The 27,983-nt window shown below is 39.4% G+C and overlaps 1 protein-coding gene across 2 annotated transcripts in view; it reads left to right on the forward strand.

Annotated features, from left to right (window-relative positions):
- TRIP11 (thyroid hormone receptor interactor 11) overlaps positions 1-27,983 on the forward strand; it is an 85,373-nt gene that overhangs the window by 25,098 nt on the left and 32,292 nt on the right. Inside the window, exons 7-13 of one of the 2 annotated variants that reach the window (XM_075926705.2) lie at positions 1,507-1,872; positions 6,349-6,389; positions 11,155-11,250; positions 16,622-16,828; positions 17,932-20,958; positions 24,227-24,367; positions 26,273-26,466. In XM_075926705.2, the coding sequence (XP_075782820.2) occupies positions 1,507-1,872; positions 6,349-6,389; positions 11,155-11,250; positions 16,622-16,828; positions 17,932-20,958; positions 24,227-24,367; positions 26,273-26,466 (4,072 nt within the window). The remainder of the gene's footprint in view (positions 1-1,506; positions 1,873-6,348; positions 6,390-11,154; positions 11,251-16,621; positions 16,829-17,931; positions 20,959-24,226; positions 24,368-26,272; positions 26,467-27,983) is intronic. The other variant, XM_014578874.4, reaches the window with a different exon arrangement.

Here is a 27,983-nt window from a genome sequence, read left to right on the forward strand (position 1 = left end):
GCTGGGACAGCTCAGTCGTAGTTCGAGCTGGCTCTGGGAGCTACTGCAGCTTTGCAGAGTGGACCCCTTATCGACTAATCATGTAGTCCATACAAATTGTATTGACTACACATTTAGGCAAGTAACTGATCTTTAACATCCTTATGAGCCACACATCTCTTGCATCATGAGTCAGCTATAAGACAAAATACTTCTCACACTTCTTAGTCACCTATATCCTTGTTAATTTTTCCTGTCTGGGATCATCTGGATGCAGATCCTGGAGATTCTTGTTTTCAAAGCGTCTACATAATTGTGAATGGACAAGCAACGTGTCTTTTAACAGCTTCTATCTACATTTTGGCTTTCTGCCTTGAGCTCTGTAATTTGTATAAATAATTTGCATTTTAAGTTGTGCGAACTATATGAAGGCTCCTAAAATTTCAGGGACATAATATCTGGTGCCCATAAAAGCCAAACTTCTGTTGAACATGACTTTTATGTTGGAAGTCTGATACATTGTTCTACAAGAAAACTATCTTCCTGTCTATGGTAGGCAAGCAACACTTTTAATTTCAATCTTAAAAGGAAAATTCATTTCTGTTGATTGTATATTGAATTATAAATATTAGGATTTAGTTTAGCATAGCAGGGGTGGGCAATAATTTTTACAGGGGAGCCACTTCACGAATTTTGATAGGTAGAATAGGCGGGGTCTCAGGTGGAAAGGGGTGGTTCTCTCTAGGCACTGCACATACCTGGCAGAGGGAGGAGACTTTGTGCACTTAGGGTGGCTTGGTGTGTCGGATCTTGCCCACCCTGCTATATAGTATGACAAAGTAAAATGTAATGAGAATTTAAATGTTGTGTGGTCTATAGAAATTATGATTGCAATCAAAACATTCTTTAATTATTACAGCAGCTTAAAATTAATCTAATAAATTTGTACTAATTGCCATTTTCAAGCCACAATCCTGAGCATTTAAAATTCACTAAAATGAGTACATTTGAAATATACATATTATTATAACCTCTGACAGCCATTCATTAATTATGGTACATTAAAATAACAAATCACAAACCTAGTGTCCTTTGATCCAGAATGAACCTGGTAGGCTAACAGCCAAATAGTTTTAGGAACATATGAAGGACTGACTATACAACTTTATTTTTTAATATTTATTATATTTGATTTTTCCCCCATTAGTCATTTTTTAATTTAGTGATTAGAACCATGTCTGCCTTACTTCACTTGTTTAAAAATTGCCATTTTATAGTTGTCAATGAAAGATGTGGGGTATATCTCTTCCAAAGCAAATTGCATATCTTGATATACTTCAAACATTTGTTCTTGTAAATGTGTGTCTCGTTTTCTGTAGATGAAGTGAGTACCCCCATTTCACTAAAGTTATTGCTTAACATTGTCAACCTTTCAAAAATAAAAATTCTTGGTACCTGTTCCAGGAGAAAATTCTGTAATGCTGACTTTGGTTACTAATATAAACTCAATCTCTTGTGCTTTTCTAGGTGGGGCAGGCATTGACATCAGTGATTATTCTAATATTAGCGAACTACAAAAGAATATTCAAATACTACAAACTGAAAAACTAGAGGACACACAGGCTATGAAGGAACTGGAGGATAAAATAAAAAATTTCAATCAGAAATTGTCCTCTGTAGAAAATGAGAACCAAATCCTGTTGAATGAGAGAGAACTGGTAAAGGTGGAAAAGAGCCAAATAACACAAGAATATCAAAGACTGAAATCTGAGTTTATTAAGCTTCAGAATTTTGTGACAGAACAGGAGACCCTTCTGAAAGAACAGGGGAAAAAACTCCCACCGATGACATCATCAGAGGAAGAAGTGCTCCGACTCCAACAAGCACTGTTGGGTAGGAAGCAATTGAAGTTTTCAGATCCTATCTGAAAGATTTTACACTTTTAAAAATAGAAGCAATTTTAGGAAAAGAAGTGTGATTAAATATGAGATTGTGATAACTATGAATAGAGCCATCTTAGAAAACTGTTTACACCTGAAATGATCAGCTCAAACAAGATCTGAAAGGACTACCTTGGCACTACTCTGAAAGGCTTAGTTGACATAATATACGCAACTCCAGCTACATTAATTACATAGCTGGAGTTCAGGTATCTTAAATTGTGTTTTAGTGAGGTCCACACAGCAGGAAGTTGACGAGAGCACATGCTCCTTGCGAGGAGCAGGACTACCGGTGCTGACGGGAGGATCCTTTCTATTTGTGTTAGCATGTCTTCACTAGACTACCAATTCACTAGACCTGCTAATTTGAACCCCAGAAGATTTTCTCTGTCATGTAGACAGGCCCAAAAGTGAAATAGAAGTCTTTGGATAGCTTAGTGAAGATCCCTGCTTATGGCCTAGCAGAAATTTTGGTTCTCTGTTCTGTTGAAAGACTAAAATAGTAATGCTGATTGTACTGGGATTATTTCAAATATTGGTTGCATCACTCTGTAAAGATACAGCTAAGATCAGAATGTGTAAAGAGAGATTGACAAATGTTATGACAGGTCTTAAATGTTACAGAAAATACTACGATTTATGTTGGAAAGAAGAGAAGCTAAAGATGACAATTTTATCCTTATGTCATGGCTCATGGATAAATGAGCTTTCCTGCTGGTTTGGTTTGTCTTCCATTATCATTTGCTGTCTTACTGTGTCTTGGAAGCTTCAGGGGGTAGCCGAGTTAGTTTGTACAGAATAAACTTGAACAACAAATGGTCTGGTTGCACTTTATAGATTAACAAAATATGTAGATGGTATCATGAGCTTTTGTGGGCACTTCTTCTAGTCTTCTGAAGAAGTGGGCTGTGCCCACAAAAGCTCATGATACCATCTACATGTTTTCATATAATCATAGAATACTAGGACTGGAAAGGACCTTGAGAAGTCATCGAGTCCAGTCCCCTGCCCTCATGGCAGGACCCAGTACTGACTAGACCATCCCTGATAGACATTTATCTAACCTACTCTTAAATATCTCTAGAGATGGGGAGTCCACAACCTCCCTGGGCAATTTATTCCAGTGTTTGACCACCCTGACAGTTAGGAACTTTTTTCTAATGTCCAACCTAAACCTCCCTTGCTGCAGTTTAAGCCCATTGCTTCTTGTTCTATCCTCAGAGGCCAAGATGAGCAAGTTTTTTTCCTCCTCCCCTTTAATTACCTGACAACTGCTATCATGTCCCCCCTCAATCTTCTCTCTTCTAAACTAAACAAACCCAATTCTTTCAGCCTTCCTTCATAGGTCATGTTCTCTAGACCTTTAATCATTCTTGTTCTTCTCTGGACCCTCTCTAATTTTTCCACGTCTTTCTTGAAATGCGGTGCCCAGAACTGGACACAGTACTCCAATTGAGGCCTAACCAGTGCAGAGTAGAGCGGAAGAATGACTTCTCGTGTCTTGCTCACAACACACCTGTTAATGCATCCCAGAATCATGTTTGCTTTTTTTGCAACAGCATCACACTGTTGACTCATATTTAGCTTGTGGTCCACTCTAACCCCTAGATCCCTTTCTGCCGTACTCCTTCCTAGACAGTCGCTTCCCATTCTGTATGTGTGAAACTGATTGTTCATTCCTAAGTGGAGCACTTTGCATTTGTCTCCAATTTGTCCAGATCATTGTGAATTGTGACCCTTTCCTCCAAAGCGGTCGCAACCCCTCCCAGTTTGGTATCCTCTGCAGTCTTGATAAGCGTACTTTCTATGCCAATATCTAAATCATTGATGAAGATATTGATCAGAGCCGGTCCCAAAACAGACCCCTGCAGAACCCCACTTGTTATACCTTTCCAGCAGGATTGAGAGCCATTTATAACTATTCCTTGAGTATGGTTATCCAGCCAGTTATGCACCCACCTTATAGTAGACCCATCTAAGTTGTATTTGCCCAGTTTATTGATAAGAATATCATGCGAGACCGTATCAAATGTCTTACTAAAGTCTAGGTATGCCACATTCACTGCTTCTCCCTTCTCCACAAGACTTGTTATCCTATCAAAGAAAGCTATCAGATTGGTTTGACATGATTTATTCTTTACAAATCCATGCTGGCTATTCCCTATCACCTTGCCACCTTCCAAGTGTCCACAGATGATTTCCTTAATGACTTGCTCCATGCACAGAAGTTAAACTAACTGGTCTGTAGTTTCCTGGGTTGTTCTTATTTCCCTTTTTATAGATGGGCACTATATTTGCCCTTTTCCAGTCTTCTGGAATCTCTCCTGTCTCCATGATTTTCCAAAGATGATAGCTAGAGTCTCAGATATCTCCTCTATCAGCTCCTTGAGTATCCTAGGGTACATTTAATCAGGCCCTGGTAACTTGCAGGCATCTAACTTTTCTAGGTGACTTTTAACTTGTTCTCTTTTTATTTTATCTTCTAAACCTACCCCCTTCCCACTAGCATTCACTATGTTAGGCATTCCTTCAGACTTCTCGGTGAAGACCAAAACAAAAAAGTCATTAAGCATCTCTGCCATTTCCAAGTTTCCTGTTTCTGTTTCTCCCTCCTCACTGAGCAGTGGGCTTACCCTGTCCTTGGTCTTCCTCTTGCTTCTAATGTATTTATAAAATGTCGTCTTGTTTCCCTTTATTCCTGTAGCTAGTTTGAGCTCATTTTGTGCCTTTGCCTTTCTAATTTTGTCCCTGCATTCCTGTGTTGTTTGCCTATATTCATTCTTTGTAATTTGTCCTAGTTTCCATTTTTTATAGGACTCCTTTTTTATTTTTAGATCATGCAAGATCTCGTGGTTAAGCCAACGTGGTCTTTTGCCATATTTTCTATCTTTCCTACACAGCGGAATGCCTTGCTTTTGGGCCTTTAACAATGTCCCTTAGGTAGTTTTTCAATCAGCTCTCTGAGCTTACCAAAATCTGCCTTCGTGAAATCCATTGTCTCTAATTTGCTGTTCTCCCTTCTACTCTTCCTTAGAATTGTGAACTGTATGATTTTGTGATTACTTTCATCCAAGCTGCCTTCCACTTTCAAATTCTCAACCAGTTCCTCCCTATTTGTTAAAATCAAATCTAGAACAGTTTCCCCCCTGTAGCTTTTTCAACCTTCTGAAATAAAAAGTTGTCTCCAATGCAGTCCTAGAACTTGTTGGATAGTCTGTACCCCGCTCTGTTGTTTTCCCATCATAGAGCTGGATAGTTAAAATCCCCCATCACCACCAAATCTTGGGCTTTGGATGATTTTGTTAGTTGTTTAAAAAAAAGTCTCTTCCACCTGGGTAGTGGCCTGTAGAAGACTCCTAGCATGACATCGCCCTTGTTAGTCTATACTGTGCTACCAGACCATTTATTATTTTTACTATGTCTTGTTTTTCTTCTCTTGCTCCAGCAAACCTAGGGCTATGAATGGTATACTGTAGAGCACCTCTGAGTATGGATCTTCCCATCTGCAGCATTATTTGCTTTTTCCCAAAGAATCCACAGAGAGGCCTGCAGGTCCAGATTACCAAGTATGAAAGGGAGGGCTGCAGCCCCCTCCTCCCTCCACAAAAAAAGTATATATGCTCCAGCGTTAATACTGCCTAAGCCACGTCAATTTTATAGAAGCTGCCATTCAGGGGATTCTAAGAAGTCCCTGGCAACATGATCGTTCAGCCAGGAGCCTCTGCAATAGTTTCCCAGAGAACAGCAGAGCACAGGGTCAGAACTCCGTATTTTTTCCTAACTGGAGAATCCAGTCAAGACAGTCAAATGAACTTCGTAATGTTTCTTGCCTCCTAACCTTTTTTTACATCGGACTTCTTGTGGTTTCTTTTGAGGGAATTGGTCTGAAAACAAGACTGTTAGCCATTAATTTCTCACAGTAATATTCACTTAGAAATAACAGAAGCATATGCTTTTACTTGTAACTGCTATAAAAACTCAGTAGGAGTTACATTTAAAAGAATAGTTTTCCTTTAGAATGAATTGTTTCTTAATATTATAGGAGTGATTTACAGATGCTTATTTGTGATTTTTAGGCAGCATGTGTGTTGTGGTCAAATATTTAATCATTTTCTCCTGAACAATATTTCTTAGTGTTTTAAATAAGTCTTAAGTACTTAGTCATTCAAAGCAAAAATTCAATAACTGCTGATGGACTGTGGCTGTAACTTTGTATTCTAACACCATTGGCTGAATCAAGATGAGTAGTGATGAAACCTGAATCATACTGTTGTGTTATTACATTATGGATTTTCCCAGTATTGCTTGTAGACATTAATTTGGTTTTAGGGCTATAGGATTTTTCTGCTTAATCTGTATAGCCATTTAAATGATCTAATATTTTGGTTGTCAAAAGAAATATAATTTAATTTTGTTGCTGTTTTTACAGATGCAGAAAAAGAAATAATGAGACTTAATACCCTACATCAGGTAAACTGATTTTGAAATATCAACACTGAAGTCATAATAGTGAGAATGCATGTTAATTATATAATCATGCAAATAAAGGACTCGAAGGGACCTTGATAAGTCATCTAGTCCAGTGTCCTACATTGCCATAAGCCTAATTATTATCTAGAATATTTCTAACAGGCATTTGTCTAACCTGTTCTTTAATACTTCCAATGATGGAGATCCCACAATCTCCTACGTGATTTATTCCAGTGTTTAACTGCCCTTATAGTTAGGAAGCTTTTCCTAAAGTCTAAACCCATGGTCACCAACCAGTAGATCGGGATCTACTGGTAGATCTTGGAGTCTCTTACAGGTGATCCTGACTGGGTTGGCAAAGAGGCTATGAAGTTCTTGCACTTCATTTGCTCCTTCTCCCATGGCTGCGCCTCTTTGGCCTTTTGCTTTGGCGCTGTTCCCCCAGAAGCCTCCTGTTTGCGATGCAGGGCAGCAGAGGGACAGGAGGGGTGCTAATGTCATGAAGCCCTCTTCTCCCACTCTGTATCCTTTCTCCACAGAGCAGAGAGGGGGACACAACAGGACTAGGGATAGAGCAAGTTTCTTGGCTGCTTTTGGGAGTGGTGCAGGGCCAGGGCAGGGGTGAACCTGCCTTAGCCCCACTGCACCATCACCCAGGAGCCACCTGAGGTAAGCAGTGCCCAGCTGGAGTCCAAATCCTGAACTCCTACCCAAAGTCATGAACCGCCTCCTATACCTCAAGCCCCTGCCCTAACCCTGAGCCCCCATGCATCCAAACACCCTCCCAGAGCCTGCACCTAGAACCCTCCTCCTGCAACTCAACTGCCTGCCCCAAGCTCAGCTCAGAGCCCTCACACTCTAAATCCCTTAACCCAAGACCAGAACCTGCACCCCAACCCTCTGCCTGAGCCTGGTGAAAATGAGTGAAGGTGGGGGAGGGAGGGAGAATGGAGTGAGTCAGGACAGAGCCTCAGCGAGAGGCAGAGCAAGGAGCACAAAGGAGGTGGGGCAAGAGTATTTGAGTTTGAGGTAGATCTTGGATTGTACTTAAATTCAATAAGTGATCTTGTGCTTAAAAAGGTTGGAGACCACTGGTCTAAACTAACTCTCCTTTGCTGCATCTTAAATCCATTACCTCTTGGCCTGTCCTCCATGGTTAAAGAGAACAATTAATCCCCTTCCCCTTTCTAACCTTTTAGGTAGTTGAAGTTCATTATTTTGTTGTTCCTCAGTCTAGTCTTCTCCAGACTAAACACACCCAGTTTTTTAAATCTTTACTTATACATCGTGTTTCTTAGACCTTTAATCATTTCTGTTGCCTCTTCTGGACTTTTTCCAATTTTTCCATCTTTTTCCTGAAATAGGGTGTCTAGATCTGAACACAGTTCTCTAGTTAAGGTCTTACCAATGCTGAGTAAAGTGGAAGAATTACTTCTAATTTTGCTTACAAGAATCATAATACATCCCAGAATGCTGGTTATTTGTTGGTTGTTTTTTTGCAACAGTAGTATATTACTGACTTGTTTTTAATTTGTGGTCCACTATAACACCCAGATCCTTTTCTGTAGTATTTTTTCCTAAAGTATCTGAGAAATAGTTGTGTTAGTGTGTTTTAGCAACAACAAGGAGTCCAGTGACACATCAAAGACTAACACATTTATTGGAGTATTAGAGCATAAGCTTTTCTGAGCTACAACTCACTGCCTTAGATGCTGTACATCAGTATTGTCCTGAACATCAGCATCTGAGGAAGTGATATGCAGCTCTTGAAAGCTTATGCTCTAATACCCCAATAGACAAATGTTGGTCTAAAAAAATGTCCTGGCAATTGGGGTCGTGAGGGGGGGTAATGTATGTAGTCTATTGCATTAACCTATAAGCTTTTGCTTATCGGTTAATCAACTATACTATTATATCCCTACTCTGAATACGGTTTTCCAGCCAATTATACACCCATATTATAGTAGATTTATCTAGTCTATAGTTCTTCTTCGAGTGATGTCCCCGTGAATGCTCCACTGTTGGGCTACATCTAGACTACATCCCTTTTTCATAAAAGGGATGTAAATTAGACGTATCGCAATTGCTAATGAAGCGGGGATTTAAATCTCCCCCGCTTCATTAGCATAAAAATGGCTGCCGCTTTTTTTCGGCACGGAGCTTTGCCAGAGAAAAGCGCCAGTCTAGATGCTGATCTTGCGGAAAATAAAGCCTTTTCCGAAAGATCCATTATCCCTCTTGAAATAAGGGATAAGGGATCTTTCGGAAAAGGCTTTATTTTCCGCAAGATCAGCATCTAGACTGGCGCTTTTCTCCAGCAAAACTCCGTGTCGAAAAAAAGCGGTAGCCATTTTTATGCTAATGAAGTGGGGGAGATTTAAATCCCTGCTTCATTAGCAATTGCGATACGTCTAATTTACATCCCTTTTACGAAAAAGGGATGTAGTCTAGACGTAGCCTTGGTGTTGGGTCTTCCAGGAACCACAGTTCAGAGTTTTTTCATTAATAGTAGTCAGGTGGACTGTGCATGCATGGCTCGTGCTTCACGCAGTTTGCATCCTTTTGATCTCTTGTGTGGTCTGGCTCCCGCCAGTTGCTTCTTCGCTGCCTGTGGTCACAGATGGAGCGAGCATTCTCTCCTCAGACAACCTAATCAGGAATAAAGAAAGAATACAGTTCTGTGGTTACATGGCATAGCATTCCTTACAAAGTCAATTTAACTAGTATACTCACCCTCCTTAAGGACCTGGTGATGGGAAACAAAGGACCTACTTTGTCTCTGACATGTCCAGGTTGCTCAGGGCTGAGCAGGTGGAGAGAAGTGTCAAATGTAGAGTAGTTAAGCTATACTGCAAAAGTCAAGCTGATAGCTAAACAAAAGAAGAACTGAAAGAACTAAGCCCACTTGGTGGTTTGTCCTCTTCAAGGATCTTTGCACTATCCTGAATATTCGTGTCAGAACCCAACTTCCCATATCCATATCTTATTCCTTCACCAACATAAATCTTTGGATATACAGGTTGAACTTCTCTAGTCCAGAACTCTCAGATCCAGAAACATCTGTCGTCTGGCATGATTTTACTTAGATGGAAGTCCACTTTTCATGGGTGTGGCCAAGTTTCCCGCGGTCCCATAAAGTTTATTTATAGCCACCAGTCGTGGCTCTCAGTGTGATTTATCTCTGTGATTTAGCTCTAATTTACCCCTAAAAGTCCTCTAACAGCCCAGGAAACAGTGGAAGTGTTAGTAATGCTGCTAGACAATATTGACCTCCCATGGTTCAGAACATTCTCTGGTTCAGAACTGGTCAAGTCCCCAGGGTGCTGAATTAGGGAGGTTCAAGCTGTACTTGCTCTACAGATTAGTGTACTTACATACACTTATGTACTTAAGTACATTAACAGTACATTCATACAGACCTTTTTTTATTTAAAGTCTCCCTTCAAATCCATTGTCTTTATTTTGCTATTTTCCCTCCTCTCATTCCTTAGGCTCCTTCATTTTATCATTTCATGATAATTTTCATTCAAGTTGCCTTCCATCTTCAGATTCTCCAAGTTATTCCCTTTTTTGTCACAACCAAATCCAGAATAGCTTCTTCCTTAGTCTCTTTCTCCATGTCCTGTAATAAGTTGTAGCCAGTTCATTCCAAGAATTTGTTGGATAATCTGTGTCTTGGTGTATTATTTTTCTAATAGATATCTGAGCAGTTGTCCCCCATTACCATCAGTTCCTGGTTTTTTTTATTATTTTGTTTAACAAAGCCTCATCCACCTCTTCTTCCTGATTGGGTGGTACATAGTTGATTCCTCCCATGACACACTTGTTTTTCCTCTTTTTATCCTGACAGGTCTTGCTCCCAATTCTGTCTCCTTAATGTAAGTGTAAGGGAAAGCCTTCTATTGCAATTACGTGTTTTGAATTGAACAATTTTAAAGCTTTTTTTATTTTCCTTGTGATAATCAAGGAAATAACATTAGGGTAATGATTTCATGATTGGATTAGAAATGTAAGAGTTTTGGTTTAACTGGTTAAACGAAACATCAGTTTATAGGTTTCCATTACCATTAAACTCCTGCAACACAGCCAGCTCCCGGGAACGGGGCCAGCAGCCGGAAGCTGGTTGATAAGTCCTAGCTTTTAAGCACTGTGGGCTCTTCCAGCTCCACACTTCCGACTGTCGGCCCTGATCCCAGGGAGCCGCCTGCTGCTCCATGCTGTGGTCTCCTTTACTATAGCGCCTGTAGTACAGGGCAGTAACCGGCTACCCAGGAGCAGTGCGGGGCACCACTCACTATCCTTCCCTCCCTAGTCCTATCCAGCTGTAGATCCCCAAGAATGGTCAACTGTTTAACTGCTAGGATTTTTAATTGTTATGTGGTTAATGTTTTTAAACCTTTTTTTATATCTGTAGATTAGATGTAGAAGAGATAGGGAAAACATATTTAGTCTGCTATGAGAAACTCATACACTCTAGTAGTTAGAACTGTTGTACTCCCTCTAACAGATTATTGTTCAGTCTAATACAGTGTATAACTTATTTTTAATTAAGTGGTGAAGACCACCTAAAAATCATATGTAGACTTTGTGATAATATATTATAGTATCCGTATTACCACTTTTAAAAATAGTTTGTCTCATTCTTACATGCTCCTCTATACAAAATTATAAAATATTATAGAATTCTTGCAGATGTTTTTGTTTTGATACTTTGATGTGAATTTGTAAGAAACAAAATTATCAGATACATCAACTGTTTTTATAGGCTGGCAGTTTTATTGGTGCAGGAGAAGATGGCGTAAAGGTTAAAACAGATACACACATTCTAAAAGCAAAAAATCATAAACTAGGAAAAGAAAGGGTTTGTTAGTTAATTGACCATTTATAGTTTTAGTTTTGTATATATGTTTACTGTAGTGTAAGAAGAGTATTAACGGACATATTGTGTGAGTACTGTATACTTGTGCACATATACCATCTTATTTAAAGTTTTCAGGCCAGCCTTAACTCTGCTTAGAAAATTTGACTTTGTTCATTAAGGTATTTCCATGAAGATGTTGGACTTCTGGTGGGGTTTTTTATTTCTCTGGTTTTATAAGAATCTCAAGAAAATTCAGTCCCATCTCAAAATTAAACAAAATTTCAAGTAAAGGTCCACATTAAAATATTTGATTCTGAATGTTGTTTGTCACTAGTGCTTGAAAGTACATCCCACTGACATATTGTGAGGGAAAGAGCCACCCTTTTCACTTTTTGGAGCTTTAGGGGGTAGCCAAGTTAGTCTGTTACAGAAAAACAACATCAAATGGTCTGGTATCACTTTATAGACTAACGAAACATGTAGATGGTATCATGAGCTTTCGTGGGCACAGAGTTATGAGTTGGGGATATGAAAACTTTAAATAGGAGAGGGGGAAGAGAGAGAAAAAGGGAGGGAGGTGGGAGACAGAGCATCATTAAGTATCTGGAGAATGGGTACTTAAACCTAAGCAGATAAAAATCATAGTCAATAGATAGATTCCTAAAACAGGAAGGATACCACTCAGGGAGCTGTTAGCACCTTCAGTGGTTATTAAGTAGGTAGAGTCCTCAGGAGCCCATATCACAATTGAGTCCATTAGCATGTGAATTGAATTTGTGGATGAACTGGGATTCCAGGACTTCTCTGTGTATTTGGCTTGTAGAGCTGGTTTGTGACAAGACAGCTACTTGCAGGTCTGTCAGACTGTGGTTAGGCAAGCTGAAATGCTCACCAGGCTTCTGTTTATTCCCTTTATGTATATCCAATTTGTGTCCATTGATTCTTTCCCGCAGAGACCATCCAGTATGTCCAATATATATAGCAGTGGGGCACTGCTGGCATTTGATGGCATAGATCAAATTACTGGATGTACAGTAATGTTTCTTTCTCTCCCCCCTCTCCTCCCCTTCTCCTCTCCTATTTATTTCAAGTTTTCATTTCCCCAACTCATTACTCTGGTCACCTGAAGAAGTGGGCTGTGCCCGCGAAAGCTCATGATACCATCTACATGTTTCGTTAGTCTATAACGTGTTACCAGACCACTTGTTGTTTTGCACTTTTTGTTTACTTGATGAATACTATATCATAGGACCTGATGTGTTTTGAATTCTAATATTAACCATTTTACAGAATTGTGTTGATACTATGTTACCTCATTTTTAATATAAGGAAAAATAATCTCTGAATTACTAGCTTTATAGCTATAGTGTTCCCATCAATATCTGTCAATGCTTGGTTAAATATGAGTCCCCTTAGCATTGCATTGTGGCCTCCAAATTCTGTTTGCTGTTATAGTCACACCGTGCATCCCTTCCCCCACCCAGAATTACAACATTTTGATACTATATAAGAGATCCAAAGTCTTCAATTTCTTTAGTAAAAAAATTGTTAAATCAAAGAAATGGCATAGTATTCAAAGCATCAAGTTGTAATACCTGGTCTCCTTGGAAATTTAGTTTCTTCTTCAAGAAATGTCCCTATGCGTACTTCATTGTATGTGGTGTGATTTCCCTGCACCTGGAATCACAGATCTTCAGTAGCAGTGCCAGTTGGGCCACACACACTCATCTGCTGTGAGCCACTTAGCGTGGTGTGATCTAGCTGCCTTCAGGTTGTTTTTCAATCATCCTTTGGTCTGGGATGGAATCTGGAGAATTCTTCTACCTCATTAACCTTTAAGAGAAACTCTCATTAGTAGTTATTAAGGATGCTAAAAAGCATTTATTCAAGTAAACATATAATCATGGCTCCCCATGCGCACCAGCTTTCCTCTCCCCTGCCCTTTGGCTACCTTTCCTGTGAGCTGTGGTACATCTGCTGCTGCCTCTGTGTGGGCCACGTCACACAAGTGCTCTCACTGCATCAAATTGACACCCCAAGCTCAAAAGGACTGTGAACTCAGAATAGAAATTCTCTTCATGGAGAGCTGTCTGTGGTCAGCTACTGGACGCCAGCCCTTTCACCTCTCCGGCATGGCTCTCGCTCTAAGTTCAGTCAGCAAGTGACCTCCTCCTCTCTACTTGCTGTGGCCATCCAAGAGGAAATCCAATCTTAGTGGGAAGGAGAGGAAGAAATGGGCCACTAATTCACTTGCCAAGGAACTACCTCAGAGAAATCCATTCTCTGTAAGGTGAGTAGGTTTAGCATCATCAGAAGTGAGATTTAGCTCCTATGACCATGACCATCAGGGTACCTCCAATAGTGGAGCTAAACAGAAGTTCAGGAACCTTGAAATAAGCAGACATGCTGTTTCTCAAGACCAAGAAGCATAGTACAAGAGCTTCTGAAACAGTACTGAGTGCCTCATCCAAGAAAAACTTTGGTGCTTCAGCACCGACACCAGTGCTGGCACTGACCAAATTCTTGGCACTGAGCAAGCTCTTGAGATCAAGTAAACCATCTATACCAGAGGTTGGCAACCTGTGGCTTACTAGGGAGCCAGATATGGCTCTTTTGCTGCTTGAGCTCAGCTCCCTTATGTTCCCCCAACAGCAGGGAGCCTGAGCTGACATTCCAGCTTCATGCCACCCCACAATATTGGAGTACCAGTGTTGGCTTCCTATGCGGGAGAGAGCCCTGAGTCTCCCTGCTAGGATTCAGCTTGTGGGGAAGAAGCTGGAGCCAGAAGCAGCTGCACATACTGCTGCCTCCAGCCTGCTCCTACACCCTACTTCCCACTCACACCCTCATCCCTTCCTTCACCCCACCTCCTGCCCAGATCCTGTACCCCCATCCCTATCCCACTCACTGGCAGCTCTGTCCTGCACACTTAACCCCTCATTTTTTTGCCTCACCCCAGAGTCTAAGGGGGTCCACAAAATCCACTAAATCTGGAACCCCAGAAAACTTCAATCCTTCCTGCCTCTCCCCCCTACCATTGGGCCTGGAGCATCATGGGAGTAAGGCATTTGGGGAGACCACATTAGTGAGAGTTGGGAGTTTTGGGGGGGGGAGGTTGTTTTGTGTTTTTTTGCTTCTCACTTGTGTGGTCCCTAACTGATTTTTCTATGGGTCAGTGGCTCCCTTGCCTTTTGTGTTGGACATATTTCACTTTATTTAAAAATTAAGCCTGGCCAACAAGCCCCCAATTGGGGCCCAGCCCCCATCTGGCCACAGTGTCATAACACTCCTACACCCCAACCCTGAGCCCATCCTATATCTGAAGCCTCTGCCCCTCATACCCCCACATCCCCAGTTTCCTGCCATAATACTCCTTCCCGTCCTCCCCCATACTCCAACCTTGTGCCCTGGGCCCATCATGTACCCACACCCTCTGCTCTGAGTCCATCATACACACCAACCCAGACTTCCTGCACCCCAATCTCCCCAGCCCCCTACCGTAAGGTTGACAGAAGACAGCCTGAATGCATGCATGAAGCTGGATTTGGCCAGTTATGATGTAAACTTCAAAGAAATATACAAAAAGAATGCAGCACCAGAAATCCCATTAAATAAAGTCTGAGTGTACAATGTTTCATTTATGTTGTTAATCATAATGTCAATTGCCAGTAATATTAAGTTGTATATTTTCAGTCATGTAAATGAGCATTCATATATGGCTCTCTTTGTTGACCACTTGTTCTGAATTTGGATGTAGTTTGATTCTTTGGTTTGAAAAGGTTGCTGACCCTGATCTATACCATCTACTGGCTGCATGAGAGAATGCACTCCGCCCTCAGTATCTTTCTAAACAGTCACTGGTGCTGATGATGCTCCTGCCTGTTCCACAGCAGTTCAAGTAGCAAAGGCACACCTGGTCATCTCTGATATGCCTGAGTCTCTGGTCCTCTATAGCAAACTTTCTTTAGCTTGTCTTCTTTCTCAGAGTCACAACCCTACTCTCCTTCACCGCTGAGAACTCCCTTTCTCACCAGGAGGGAATGGATGAAAAGTACTTCATTCTACCTGCATATATGGAACACACACACACAGACAACTCTCTGCTCATCTGCGTTATCCAGAACTGAACCAAGGCCTATGTATGGACCCCCATACAACAATGTGCTAATCACTGATGCTAGCCAAGTGACCACTTGGGATGCACAGAGACTTTTGGTGAACATGATGCAATTACTCATATTGCAGCAACAAAAGCCCCACTAAGAAACACTCCTTACCTCCTTACTGGACATAATTTTGAAGCCCCGGCTTTCTGTGTATGGGCACTGGCTTTGTAGTTAGCTACAGTGAAGCATCCAGCAAAATGCAGGACAATGTAGCACTTTAAAGACTAACAAGATGGTTTATTAGATGATGAGCTTTCGTGGGCCAGACCCACTTCCTCAGATCAAAATGATCTGAGGAAGTGGGTCTGGCCCACGAAAGCTCATCATCTAATAAACCATCTTGTTAGTCTTTAAAGTGCTACATAGTCTGGGGTAGCTGAAGCAAAATGCAGGACAAACACGGCTACATTTCTATCACTAGTGAAGCATCCAGAGGGACACCACTTGAAAAAGAAAAAGGTATTCACCATGTGCAGATATTCTTCAAGATATGTGTCCCTATGGATGCTCCACCACCCACTTTACTCCCCTCTGCTCAGAGCTCTAAAATAAGCTCCGCTGTAGAGAAGGAACTTAGGGTGGTTGGAACACACAGAGGTAAATACATATGCCCACCATTGTGTGAGATGGAGAGGAACGCATGTGTGGCCCAACCGGCAGTGCTTCTGAATAGTTCCGATCCAAGGCTCAAGGAGTGCTGCTGCAACATCTCCAGTGGAGCACCTTCAGGAACACATATTTCAATGAACTCCAGTTACTGTACATAGTGAGTAACCTTTTTTCCTTTTGGCAAGGTTGTATAGAATTCTTAATTCTATAGTAGTCAGTTGAATGTGTTTGATAGGACTTTAAAACTAAGGTCCCCTGTACTTTGCATGGACACATATCCATTATACAACTATGACAGTTCACACCAGCTTAGGACCGATTTCACTTGGGAATGCTATGATTCTTCTTTGTGCACAGTTATAAGTTGTACTGGTATTCTTGTGATGAAAATATTTTTACATATATGAATTTATGTTAATGAAGCACCCTATTCACACTGAATAATGCTTAATGATAAAACTCAAGTAAACTTGTGTTTCCTAGTATCCAAAAGGCTTGCTCTTTTGTTCTGGTTGACTAAATATAAAATCTCTTTTCAAACCAGTGTTTAAGAAACTTGAATAATAGTATAAAATTCAATTTATGTCTAATACAAGGAAGAACTTCAGAAGAATCTGGCAAGTTTACAACATAAAGATGAGGATATTACGTCTGCAGCTACTAAAGATCAGCACTTGGAATTAAATCAATTAAGGCAAGATTTGGCAAGGAAAGAGCATGAACTCAAGGAAAGTATTACAGAAAGAGCAACACTAACAGCAGAATTGGAAGAATTGGACAAGCAGAATCAAGAAACCATGCAGGTAATAATATTGTCAAGAATTAAAGGACTTGCTTTACTTTCCGTGTGTCGTGTTAATCTTTGCTCACGGGTCTAATAGGTTCCCAAAGACTAAAATGAAATATAGATGGCATATGTATAATATAAATTCTCTACACTAAATCATAATTACATGAGAAAAATAAGAACTCATGAGTTGGGTTTAATGAAGAACCATATTTTGAAACAGTTTAAAAAAAAAAGTAGTGGCAGCCTTTATATTAAGGCTTCATGTCTTAAGCTATCATGTAGACCAAAATCGTTAAATGAATTATTATGGTGTATCTGAAAACATTAGGCTATCTGCTCTTAGAAAGAACTAACTTGTTTGAGGGGCATTCAACCAAGTCCACAAAAGGACAGTGCATTTAGTTAATTACTGGATTTTTTTTAAACATAAAAATGTTATAAAACAGCTATCAATTGAAAAGTGAATATTCAGTAAATATGTCTTTGCTATTGTGTGCTAATGTCATTGTGTTTTGGCCACTTGTTTAAAAAAGTTTCAGTGTCTGGTGTTTTTTACAGGCTTTTTAATAAAGACTGGAATGAAGAAATATTCCTATATCTTCTAATAAAATTATTAATCTCTAGTTAAATTGCAGATATTCTGATAAGGTCTGTATTATGTAGGCATGGTATACCAATTTATCAAGTTTTTTATAATTCAAATATAAACATTTCTTGCAGTGGTAGAGATTGTATGTTAATTTATATCTGTGTATTCATGTGAATGCACACTAATAACATTTAATTATTTGTGACTCAGGCATTAAATTAACTGGCTCTAAATATTCGCTTGAAATATTTGAACATATGCAGCTAAAATGGATGTTTACTGTATGCCAATTTAATTATCCTGAGAAAACCTGGACATTTTTTACTTTTACATTTAACTTACCCTTTTGGAGAGTGATTCTGTAGGTTTGATGGAATATATATATTTTTTAAATATTAAATTGCTTAATCAACTCCTTTAAAAATTCCTTTACATTCTTTAACTATCCAGATGATTAAATGAATAAAAGTTCTGTTTTTCCTGGCTCTGCTTTTATCCTGATGAATGCTTGTTTCTGTTTATTTTAGCATATGATTACCCTGAAAGAGCAAATATCAAAACAGCATACAAAAACTGATAGTACCATCACCCAGCTAAAACTTGACATAGATTTTGAAAGAAGGAAAGTGTCTGAAGTAGAAGCTGAGAAGATGGAAATGAGTAAGGAATTAGAAGCTCAAAATTTAAAAATGAACCACTGTACATCTGCACTTAATGATTTGCATATAAGTAATCAGCAGTTTCAGCATAATATTAAGGATTTAGAAGAACAACTAAAGAAATCCCAAGAATGTAACTTAAATAATAAAAAGGAGATTTCAGAATTGAAGCAAAATCTGAAACAAAAAGAAGAGGAACTTTTTGTTTCCCAGAATAAGTTAACAAAGATAATTAACCAAGAATCTAACAGTAATTATCAAGATCATTCACTTAAAGAAAGAGAAGCAGAAATTGCAAAACTAAATAAAGACATTTCAGAAAATAAACAACTCAATCAGAATTTGGAGAAATCAGTTTGTGATCTTAAAATAGAAAATGGAAAGCTTCTGTCAGTCTGTGAAGAACTGAAACAGCAGCTGCATGAAGCCTTTTCTGAGAATGTTTCCTTGGAAAAAGATACTATATTAGAGGCTTTGAAGATGGAAAAAGGACAATTGGAAACTGAATTAAGACAGACTGAAAAGCGGTTGTTAGAACAAGCTCAAAAATATGAACAAACCATTGAAGAACTGTCAAGTGCACATAACATGAATATCACTGAATTACAGGTTGAACATGAGCGTCTAGTGCAATGCAATCAAGAGAGAGACTTTGAGATAGCAGAACTCAAAAGGAACATTGAGCAGATGGAAGCCGATCATGAAGAAACTAAAGAGATGTTGACAACTAGCTTAGCAGGACAAAAGCAATTGACAGAACTCATAAAAGAGAAAGAGGTGTTTGTTGAAAAATTTAAAAATAGAGCTTTAGCGTTGCAACAGGAGCTTGAAGAATACATTAAAGATTCCAAAAAGCATGAGATTTTAAGACAAAATTTAGAAGAAAGAGACAAAAGTCTTGCAGCTATGAAAGAAGAAAACAATCATCTGAAGGAAGAGATTGAAAGACTAAAGGACCAGCAAAGCAGATCTCCACCTGTTGCTGAGCCTAAAACTCTTGATGATATTACTGAACTTGAAAGTGAGATTACACAATTACACGTAATAAAGAACAATCTTGAAGAGGAGATAAAACTTCACAAAAAAACAATTGAAGATCAAAATCGGAAAACTGTGCAACTTCAACAGTCTTTGCAGGAGCACAAAAGGGAAATAGATGAGTCTAAATTTCAGTATGAGCAAATGAATGTCACACATGAAAAGCTTTTCTTGGAGAAAGATGAGGAAATTAAAAGTTTGCAAGAAACAATTGAACAAATTAAAATTCAGTTGCACGCAGAAAGGCAAGTCATTCAGACGGACTCCTCTGATCTCTTTCAAGAAACCAAAGTCCAGACCCTAAATTGTGAAAATGGTAATGAAAAACATGACTTGTCTAAGTCTGAAATTGAAAGACTAGTAAAAGGTATCAGAGAGAGAGAGAGGGAAATTAAGCTTCTGAATGAAAAGAATGTTTCTTTAACTCAACAAATTGATCTCTTGTCTAAAGATCAAGTTGGTAAACTCACTCAGATCATCCAAGAGAAAGAATTAGAGATACAAGCTCTCCATGCAAGTGTTTCCTCTTCGTCATATAGGCAGGATATTCTGTACCTTCAACAGCAGCTACAAGCCTATGCCATGGAAAGAGAACAGGTGCTGGCAGTTTTAAGTGAAAAGACTAGAGAAAACAGTCAGTTAAAAACAGAGTATCATAAAATCATGGATATGGTAGCAGCTAAGGAAGCAGCTCTGATGAAGCTGCAAGAAGACAACCAAAAATTATCTAATAGGTTTGAAAATAGCAGCCAAGATATGTTTAGAGAAACTATTCAGAATTTGTCCCGTATCATTCGAGAGAAGGATATTGAAATAGATGCCTTGAGTCAGAAATGCCAAACCTTATTGACTGTCCTACAGACATCCAACGTAGGTACTGACAGTGGATCAGGAGGTGTTAACAGTAATCAGTTTGAGGAGCTTTTACAAGAACGTGATACATTAAAGCAACAAGTAAAGAAGATGGAAGAGTGGAAGCAACAAGTAATGACTACAGTCCAGAACATGCAGCATGAGTCAGCTCATCTCCAAGAGGAGCTACACAAGCTTCAGGCACAAATTTCACTTGACAGTGATAGCAGTTCTAAGTTACAGATGGATTACAATGGTTTGATCCAGAGTTATGAGCAGAATGAGAAAAAAATGAAAGGTTTTAGTCAGGAGTTAGCACAAGTTCAGCACAGTATAGGACAGCTTCATAATACCAAGGATCTTCTTCTAGGAAAACTTGATATGGTACCACCACCTTTACTCATGGCTTCTTCTGTTTCACACGCATCAGACATTCCAACCAGAACTCCTCCTGAAATAGTCAGTGATGAATCCAAACTCCTTCAACAAGAATTGGAGCGACTTAAAAAAATGTTACAAGAAAAAGAAATGACTATAAGAACTCTTAAGGAAAATAATCAAAGATTGTCTGATTCTATGGCTGCAATTTCAGAGTTGGAAAGAAAGGGACAAAAAGACACTGATCCAGAGATGAGGCAGATAAAGGAAAAATTGGATGTTTTCCAGAAATCACTTAGGGAAAAAGACCTCTTGATTAAATCTAAAAGTGATCAGTTACTTTCTATAAGTGAAAATCTTAGTAACAAAGAAAATGAAAATGAGCTTTTAAAACAAGCTGTCACTAATCTTAAAGAAAGAAATCTAATTTTAGAAATGGACATCTGTAAGCTGAAAGAAGAAAATGAAAAAATAGTGACAAGATGCAAGGAGAAAGAAACTGAATTCCGGGCATTACAAGAGACCAACATGCAGTTTTCAATGATGTTAAGAGAGAGAGAATTTGAATCTCACTCAATGAAAGAAAAGGCTCTTGCCTTTGAAAAACTATTGAAAGAAAAAGAACAGGTATCTTAAAATGTTTTTTTTGTCCCAGTAGTTATAAATATTTAATGGAGAAAATATAAACATGTTTAATCATGCATGTGACTGTAAATTCTCACAAATACAGTGTGGAGAGGTATGATGGCGTGTCAGAGTTCCCCCCCCCCTCCCCGATCCTGCAGCCCCGTAGCAGCAAGAACAGGCTCCACCAGCCAGTAGAATAGAGAGGGTTTATTGCTTCTCCAGGATACTGCACAACATACACGTGATGTGGCTACAGGAGTCAGGGCCTGGATGCCTCAGAACCCTTGAGACGGGGTGCCTGGGCCCCGAGACTCCCAGCCCCCTCCGTAGTCTGTCTCCTTCATGGTTCCAGCCAAAGACTGCCTCTCTCCCCCCCCCCCCCCCCCCAACACTCACTTCTTTGTTCCGTCCCTTCCCTTAACTGGTAGGACCAGTTCGGTCACTGTCATGGGGGCCCTCCCCCTCCCTTGTTGGGCAGTGCTTACAGACAGAGGCCAGTAGGGTCATCCACAGCCCAAGCATAGCAACCAGCAAGGTCCAGACACTACATCACAAGAGGTACTAAAAGCAGAAGTGAATGAACTTGAAAGTTTTGAGTGATCAGTTGCAAGATTAGTGTGTGCGCTGTTAAGGATCTCTTAGAAACCTATATTTGTCTTCAAAGATCATCAGTATTACTCGCAAGAGTAACATTTAAAGAAATCATTGCAAAGTGATCTGATGCAGTTTAAAAAAAAATAGTTGCCTTTCCCTTCTCCCCCCCAGCTGCAGTTGCGATTTATTAGACATGATTTTCAGCATTCTGTATCTAAGTGGAATCCATTTCTCTGAAAAAGCACAACTCTTCATAGATGTTGAAAATGTATTGAGTTACATAAAAAGTAAAAACCAATGGGGAGTCCTGTGGCTCCTTGAAGACTAGGGGTACGTCTAAACTACATGGCTCCGTTGACGGAGCCATGTAGATTTGTTGTTTTGGCAAAGGCAAATGAAGCTGCAATTTAAATGATTGCGGCTTCATTTAAATTTACATGGCTGCCGCGCTGAGCCGACAAACAGCTGATCAGCTGTTTGTCCGCTCAGCGTGCTAGTCTGGACGTTCCCCTGCCGACATCAAAGCCCTTTGTCGGCAGCCCCGTTATTCCTCGTGGGATGAGGTTTACTGGGGCTGCCGACAAAGGGCTTTGATGTCGGCAGGGGAGCGTCCAGACTAGCACGCTGAGCGGACAAACAGCTGACCAGCTTTTTGTCGGCTCAGCGCGGCAGCCATGTAAATTTAAATGAAGCCGCGATCATTTAAATGGCGGCTTCATTTGCCTTTGCCTATGTGTCTAATCTACATGCCTCTGATGACAGAGGCATGTAGTCTAGACACAGCCTAGGAGATTTATTTGGGAATAAGCTTTCATCAGTTTCCTGGGGTACAGCACCAATACTTAGATGGTGATAAGCCTTTCAGCTCTGACTGAGGGAGACTACCTCAGCCCCCTCTAATGCCCCCTGTAACATGATCCCAGAAGGGGGTGCATCCAGGTGATATCTTTTGCCCAAAAAGCAGGTCAGAGACCTGGAGGAGGGCTAGAACTGGGTGGCTAGGCATGTGAGTTAGTGTCAGTGGGTTTGAGGTGCTGGGGGATGGATAGGGACTTAGCTTTGGGCTGCCCTCTCCCAGAGATGGATTGTATTGAGTCTGTTCTACGCTGTGTCCCTGTTGTCTGATAAACCTTCTGTTCTATCTGCTGCCTGAGAGTTTCTTTTGACTATGAATGGGGCTGCGGGGCGCAATCACTCACCACACCTCGGTGACACTGGTGGTAGCAGTGGAATGTACTGCACTCCATGGGCAGAGCGTCTGGTAGTAAGTGACCAGAAGAGGTTTTTACCCATGAAGGCTTATGCCCAAATAAATCTGTTAGTTTTTAAGGTGCCACAGGACTCTTTGTTGTTTTGCAGATACAGGCTAACACTACCCCTTTGAGACTTGACATAAAAAGTAACCTAATCTTTATGGTATGATGTTAATGACAGTTGGAATTGTATTTGTGTTGTCATCTTATTTTTTTAATCCATAACATCTTCAAACACATGTGAAGCACTCTTCCAGTCCAAATATCTTACTCTGGATTATTACAGCTAAATATTAAATTGCATTGATAAGGCACTTTAAATCATTAAGTTCAGATTGATTTTGTAAAACTATAAAATGTCATTTTATGGTTTCATGTTTACTCTTGATTATTTCCATATAAAATACAATTACAAATAAATATATATTTTTCTAACTGCTAGTCCTGCAAACTCAGCTTGGGCTCTTGAGTCAAGCTAGTTTCTCTCCATCTCTTGCATCACTTTCAATAATAAAAGTCTTGCAGAATAAATTAGGCCTCTTGGTGTCACCAGTTTAATTCAGATGTTTTCAGTGGGTTTCACAATGTAAGTGGAACTTAGTAAACAACTCCTTTTGTGCTGAATGAGATACAGTGTAGCTTACTCTTCATCATGTTGTCTCTGAAGAGCTAATAAGAGTAGTAACTAAATAAAAATACATATTTTAGTGTTTTTCTTAATCAGATTATGATATGATTTTGAATACATGTGGAGAGCAGATCTGTGCATCAGGAAGATGCCATTTTTTGACATAATCATTTTATTTTTTATTCTTGAAAGTTTGGAGTGTGCCTAAAACATTAGTACCCCCTAATGGTTTATTTTCAGCTAAGTTCTACTCATCTGACTTTAATATATCTTTTGGCAAGAGTTTTATTTTTATATAGCTATCAAAACAAATCTGAACAATAACACAAACTAATGCCTAAAGAAGATTCAAATCAAGTTAATTAGCAAAAGCTATTTTGACAAGGAAGTTTAGCTTTGGAGATTTTTATTAGGAGGATTGCAGTTTTAAAGTACACGTCTGATATTGAAGGATGCTAGATATCTATTCAGTGCATTTAGTGAACAATTATATTTGTGTATGACAATTTCTGATCTATTGACAATATGACAGTGAAATCATTACAAAATAGGCAACTATTTCTTCAAAGGATCATCTTCTGTGCAGTAGATACGGTCTTCCTCCATCCATGTCTGTTAAATCTTTTTTAAAGTGGGACAGAAAATATGCTTTCTTTTATGCTGTGCCTAACATGTTAATGAAGAAATGTGTAATAAATAGTAGTAATAGACTCTTTTAGTGTTTTAAGCATATATTCCTCAAAGTTTTTATAAGTTCCTAACCTTTTTAAAATTGTATATCCACCTTTCAAAGGGCAAGATGGGGGAATTGAATCATCTGTTAAATGAAGTTAAGTCAATGCAAGAAAAGGCAGTTTCTTTTCAGCAAGAGAGAGACCAAGTCATGTTAGCACTCAAACAAAAACAAATGGAGAGCAGTGCCCTACAGAATGAGGTATGACATGAAACAAGACTATAGCTTACCTTGTTTTAAGATTCTTAGATAACTATAAAAAAGCATCTAAAATGTATATCTGTGCAACATAATTAGAGCTATAAATTAATTGCAGTTAACTCAAGTCATTAACAAAAACAAATTAACGATATCAAAAGTTGTGATTAATGGAAGTCTTAATAATACTATTAAACAATAATAGAATGTCAATTTAAAGGCATTATAAATATTTTGGACATTATTCAATATTTTCATTTATATTGATTTCTGTTACAATATAGAATATAAAGTGTACAGTGCTCACTTTATATTATTTTTATTACTTTATTTTTACAGTGAAAATATTTGTATTTTTCAGTTTACCTCATGCAAGTACTATAAGGCAATCTTTTTATTGTGAAAGTGCAACTGATATTTTTTTTTCTCTCTCTCTCTCTCTGTGTATATACATATATGTAGGCATTCAAAAGCAAAAATTACAAATTTAGAGCTAGTAAGTCTAATCAGTTCTTTTGTTCAGCTAATAGTGGAGAGTGACACATTTGTTTACATTTATGGGAGATAATTCTGCTTGTTTTTTATTCATAGTCTTATCTGAAAATGAGAACAGACATTCGCATGATACTGTGTTAGCCAATGTTGCAAGGTTTATGTGCCAGATATGCTAAACATTCATGTTCCCTTCATGCTTCAACTACCATTGCAGAGGTCATGCGTCCTTGCTGATGTCGCTTATTAAAAAACTGTTGTTTAAATTTGTGACTGAACTCTATGTGGGAGAATATTATATCTCCTGCTATGTGGTTTTGATCAGATTCTGCTATATGTTTCATGTTATGGCAGTCTTGAATGATGGCCCAGCATATGTTGTTCGCTTTCAGAACACTTTCACAGAAGATTTGAAAAAATGTAAAGAAGATACCAAAGTGAGATTTCTAACGATAGCTGCAGTACTTGACCCAAGATTTAAGAATCTGACGTGCCTTCCAAAATCTGAAAGGCACAAAGTGTGGAACATGCTATCAAATCTTAAACAAGCAACATTCCAATGTGTAAACTACAGAACATGAACCACCAAAAAAGAAAGTCAGCTTTTTATTGGTGGCAGCTGACTCAGGTGATGAAAATGAGAGTGCATTAGTTTCAACAGCTTTGGCTTGTTAAAAAGCAGAACCTTCGTGTTCCTCACTTTTGGAAAACATTTATAAACAGAGAGGTAGCCGTGTTAGTCTGATTTTGGTAAAACACAAAAAAAGCAGTCACGTAGCACTTTAAAGACTAACAAGGTAGTTTATTAGGTGATGCGCTTTTGTGGGGCTGAAGAAGTGTGTCTGCCCCACGAAAGCTCATCATTTATAAATAAGAAACATAGCATTATTTTCCATAAATGTAAACATACTTGATTGTCTTAATGATTGTCTGAACAAGAAGTAGGACTACGTGGAGTTGTAGGCTCTAAAGTTTTACATCGTTTTGGTCTTAGTGCAGTCATGTAAAATAAAACTCTTCATTTGTAAGTTGCAGTTTCACAATAGAGATTGCACTGCAGATGAATTGATGAAAATACTATTTTTGTTTTTTACAGTGCAAATATTTACAATCAAAAGTAGTATCAAGTGAGCACTGTGTAATTTATATATTGTATTGTAATTGAAATGAATGTTTTAAAATGTAGACAAATATCCAAAAATATTTATAATAAATGTAAATTGTTATTCTGTTGTTTAACACAATAAACTGTGATTAAAACTATGATTAATCATGACTTTTGTAATCTCACCATTGGTCATGATTTTTAAATCATTTAGTAGCCCTAAATATCTATCAAAGGGAATAATTTGATTTGCTTACAGTACCATGCACAAAGTAGTATGTATTATTGAATGTGAAATACATTCTACTCAGGTGCAACATTTACGTGATAAGGAGCAGCGTCTAAACCAAGAACTAGAGAGACTGCGCAGTCACCTCTTAGAAATGGAGGACTCCTATACACAGGAAGCTTTAGCTGCAGAGGACCGAGAAACCAAACTAAGAAAGAAAGTCACGGTTTTGGAAGAAAAACTAGTATCCTCTTCTACTGCAGTGGAAAATGCCAGGTAATATTTGCCTTGATGCAACATCCGCATTTCCTTGGATAATTGCCGTATTCTAGAGTGATGATGTGATTTTTATTAGCTTTAAAGAGCTTAGATATGCCCTGGATTCTCCCTACCCTATAACCCTCACTCCAGCCTTCATTTTCAAAAAATAGAATAATTGCAATGAAGCGTGTACATTTTTCATTTATTTCTGCTCTCCCTCCTCTTCCCCCCCCCAAATGATTACTTTAGTTCAAGACCTGAGCAACAGCCAGGTACATCTGCTACTATTTCATATTTATTTAAGATACAGAAACACTTACCTCTTTGGGTTGGTTTTCCATAGGTATCTATGGCAGATGTAGTACCAGTAGGATACACGAGAGTCCTCACAGGGGGCAGGAGCTGTCAAATATAAGCCAATTATTTTATTTAATACAGTGGTTCTCCACCCTTGGCCCATAGGGCGCATGCGCCCCAGTTAACACATAGCTGTGCCCCAGCTGTGCTTAAAAAAAATTCAGTTTTCCATACTGGTTCCGGCCAGGGGTGGGCTGGCTGGCCAAAGGAAAGATGCCGCAGGGAAGATGAAGAAGCCCCCTGTGTTGGGAGAAGAGCTTAGTCTGCTGCTTCCTCCCTCCTATCTCCACACTGCAGGAACACTTATGACTGAAAAATCCATTGGTAGGAAGTGGTGAGTCCTCAATCTGCGTCAGCCACAGGCATCCTTCCCCTCACCCCACCCCAGTTTCTCCAAGCTCACTCCAGGACTGCCAGCTCCAGGGTACCACATCCTGTCATTGTCTTCTGTGTATGCTGAGTCCTGTTTGTGCCATCAGAGGCAGTGGGGAAAGAGGAGAGATGGGAGAGGACATGGGGAAGAGAAGAGGATGGAGGAATAGAGCAGAGGGGAGGGGTATAGGGCAGGAGACAGTGTGGAAGGGAAAGCGAAAGGGCAAAGGGATGGGACAGCGGGACTTGAGGGCGCTCATCTGCCCTTCCTCTGCTATGTCCAGACCCAGAGCTAATAGCCAAAGCAGGAAGCTGCCCTTTAGGTCCTATCTGTAGGATAAAGCTCGTGTGGAGTGGAAATTTGTCCCATGGACTGCTTCCAAGTTAGGATGGTCTATTACTCAGTGGGTGGATCTCCCCTGTCTCTGACTGGGAGTAGGTGTTGAGGGTCATGTACCTGACCGGGGCAACCACAGCAAGTGGGGTATTATATATATTATGTGAATGCAGCCCACATAACACAGTGAGCTGCATATGTGGCCCACGATGAATAGGTTGCAAACCACTGCTGTAATACCTGTCATACTCTTGCTGCTAAAATATGACTTTGTAACCATATTCAGAGAGAGAAAATTATCCTGTGATTGCCTTGAAACATGTATGCTAATGTAAAAGATTGTCTGTCTTATTTTAAAAATATAAACATTGCTCTCCTGCCTAATTCCAGCTGACCAAAGAAATAAGTAGTCAAGGCCATGGATAGGTGAATGTTTTCATTATAAATACATTAGAAGATTTACTCA

This window comes from Pelodiscus sinensis, chromosome 5 (genome assembly GCF_052426305.1).
Source record: "Pelodiscus sinensis isolate ZL-2025 chromosome 5, ASM5242630v1, whole genome shotgun sequence".
Taxonomy (NCBI): domain Eukaryota; kingdom Metazoa; phylum Chordata; order Testudines; family Trionychidae; genus Pelodiscus; species Pelodiscus sinensis.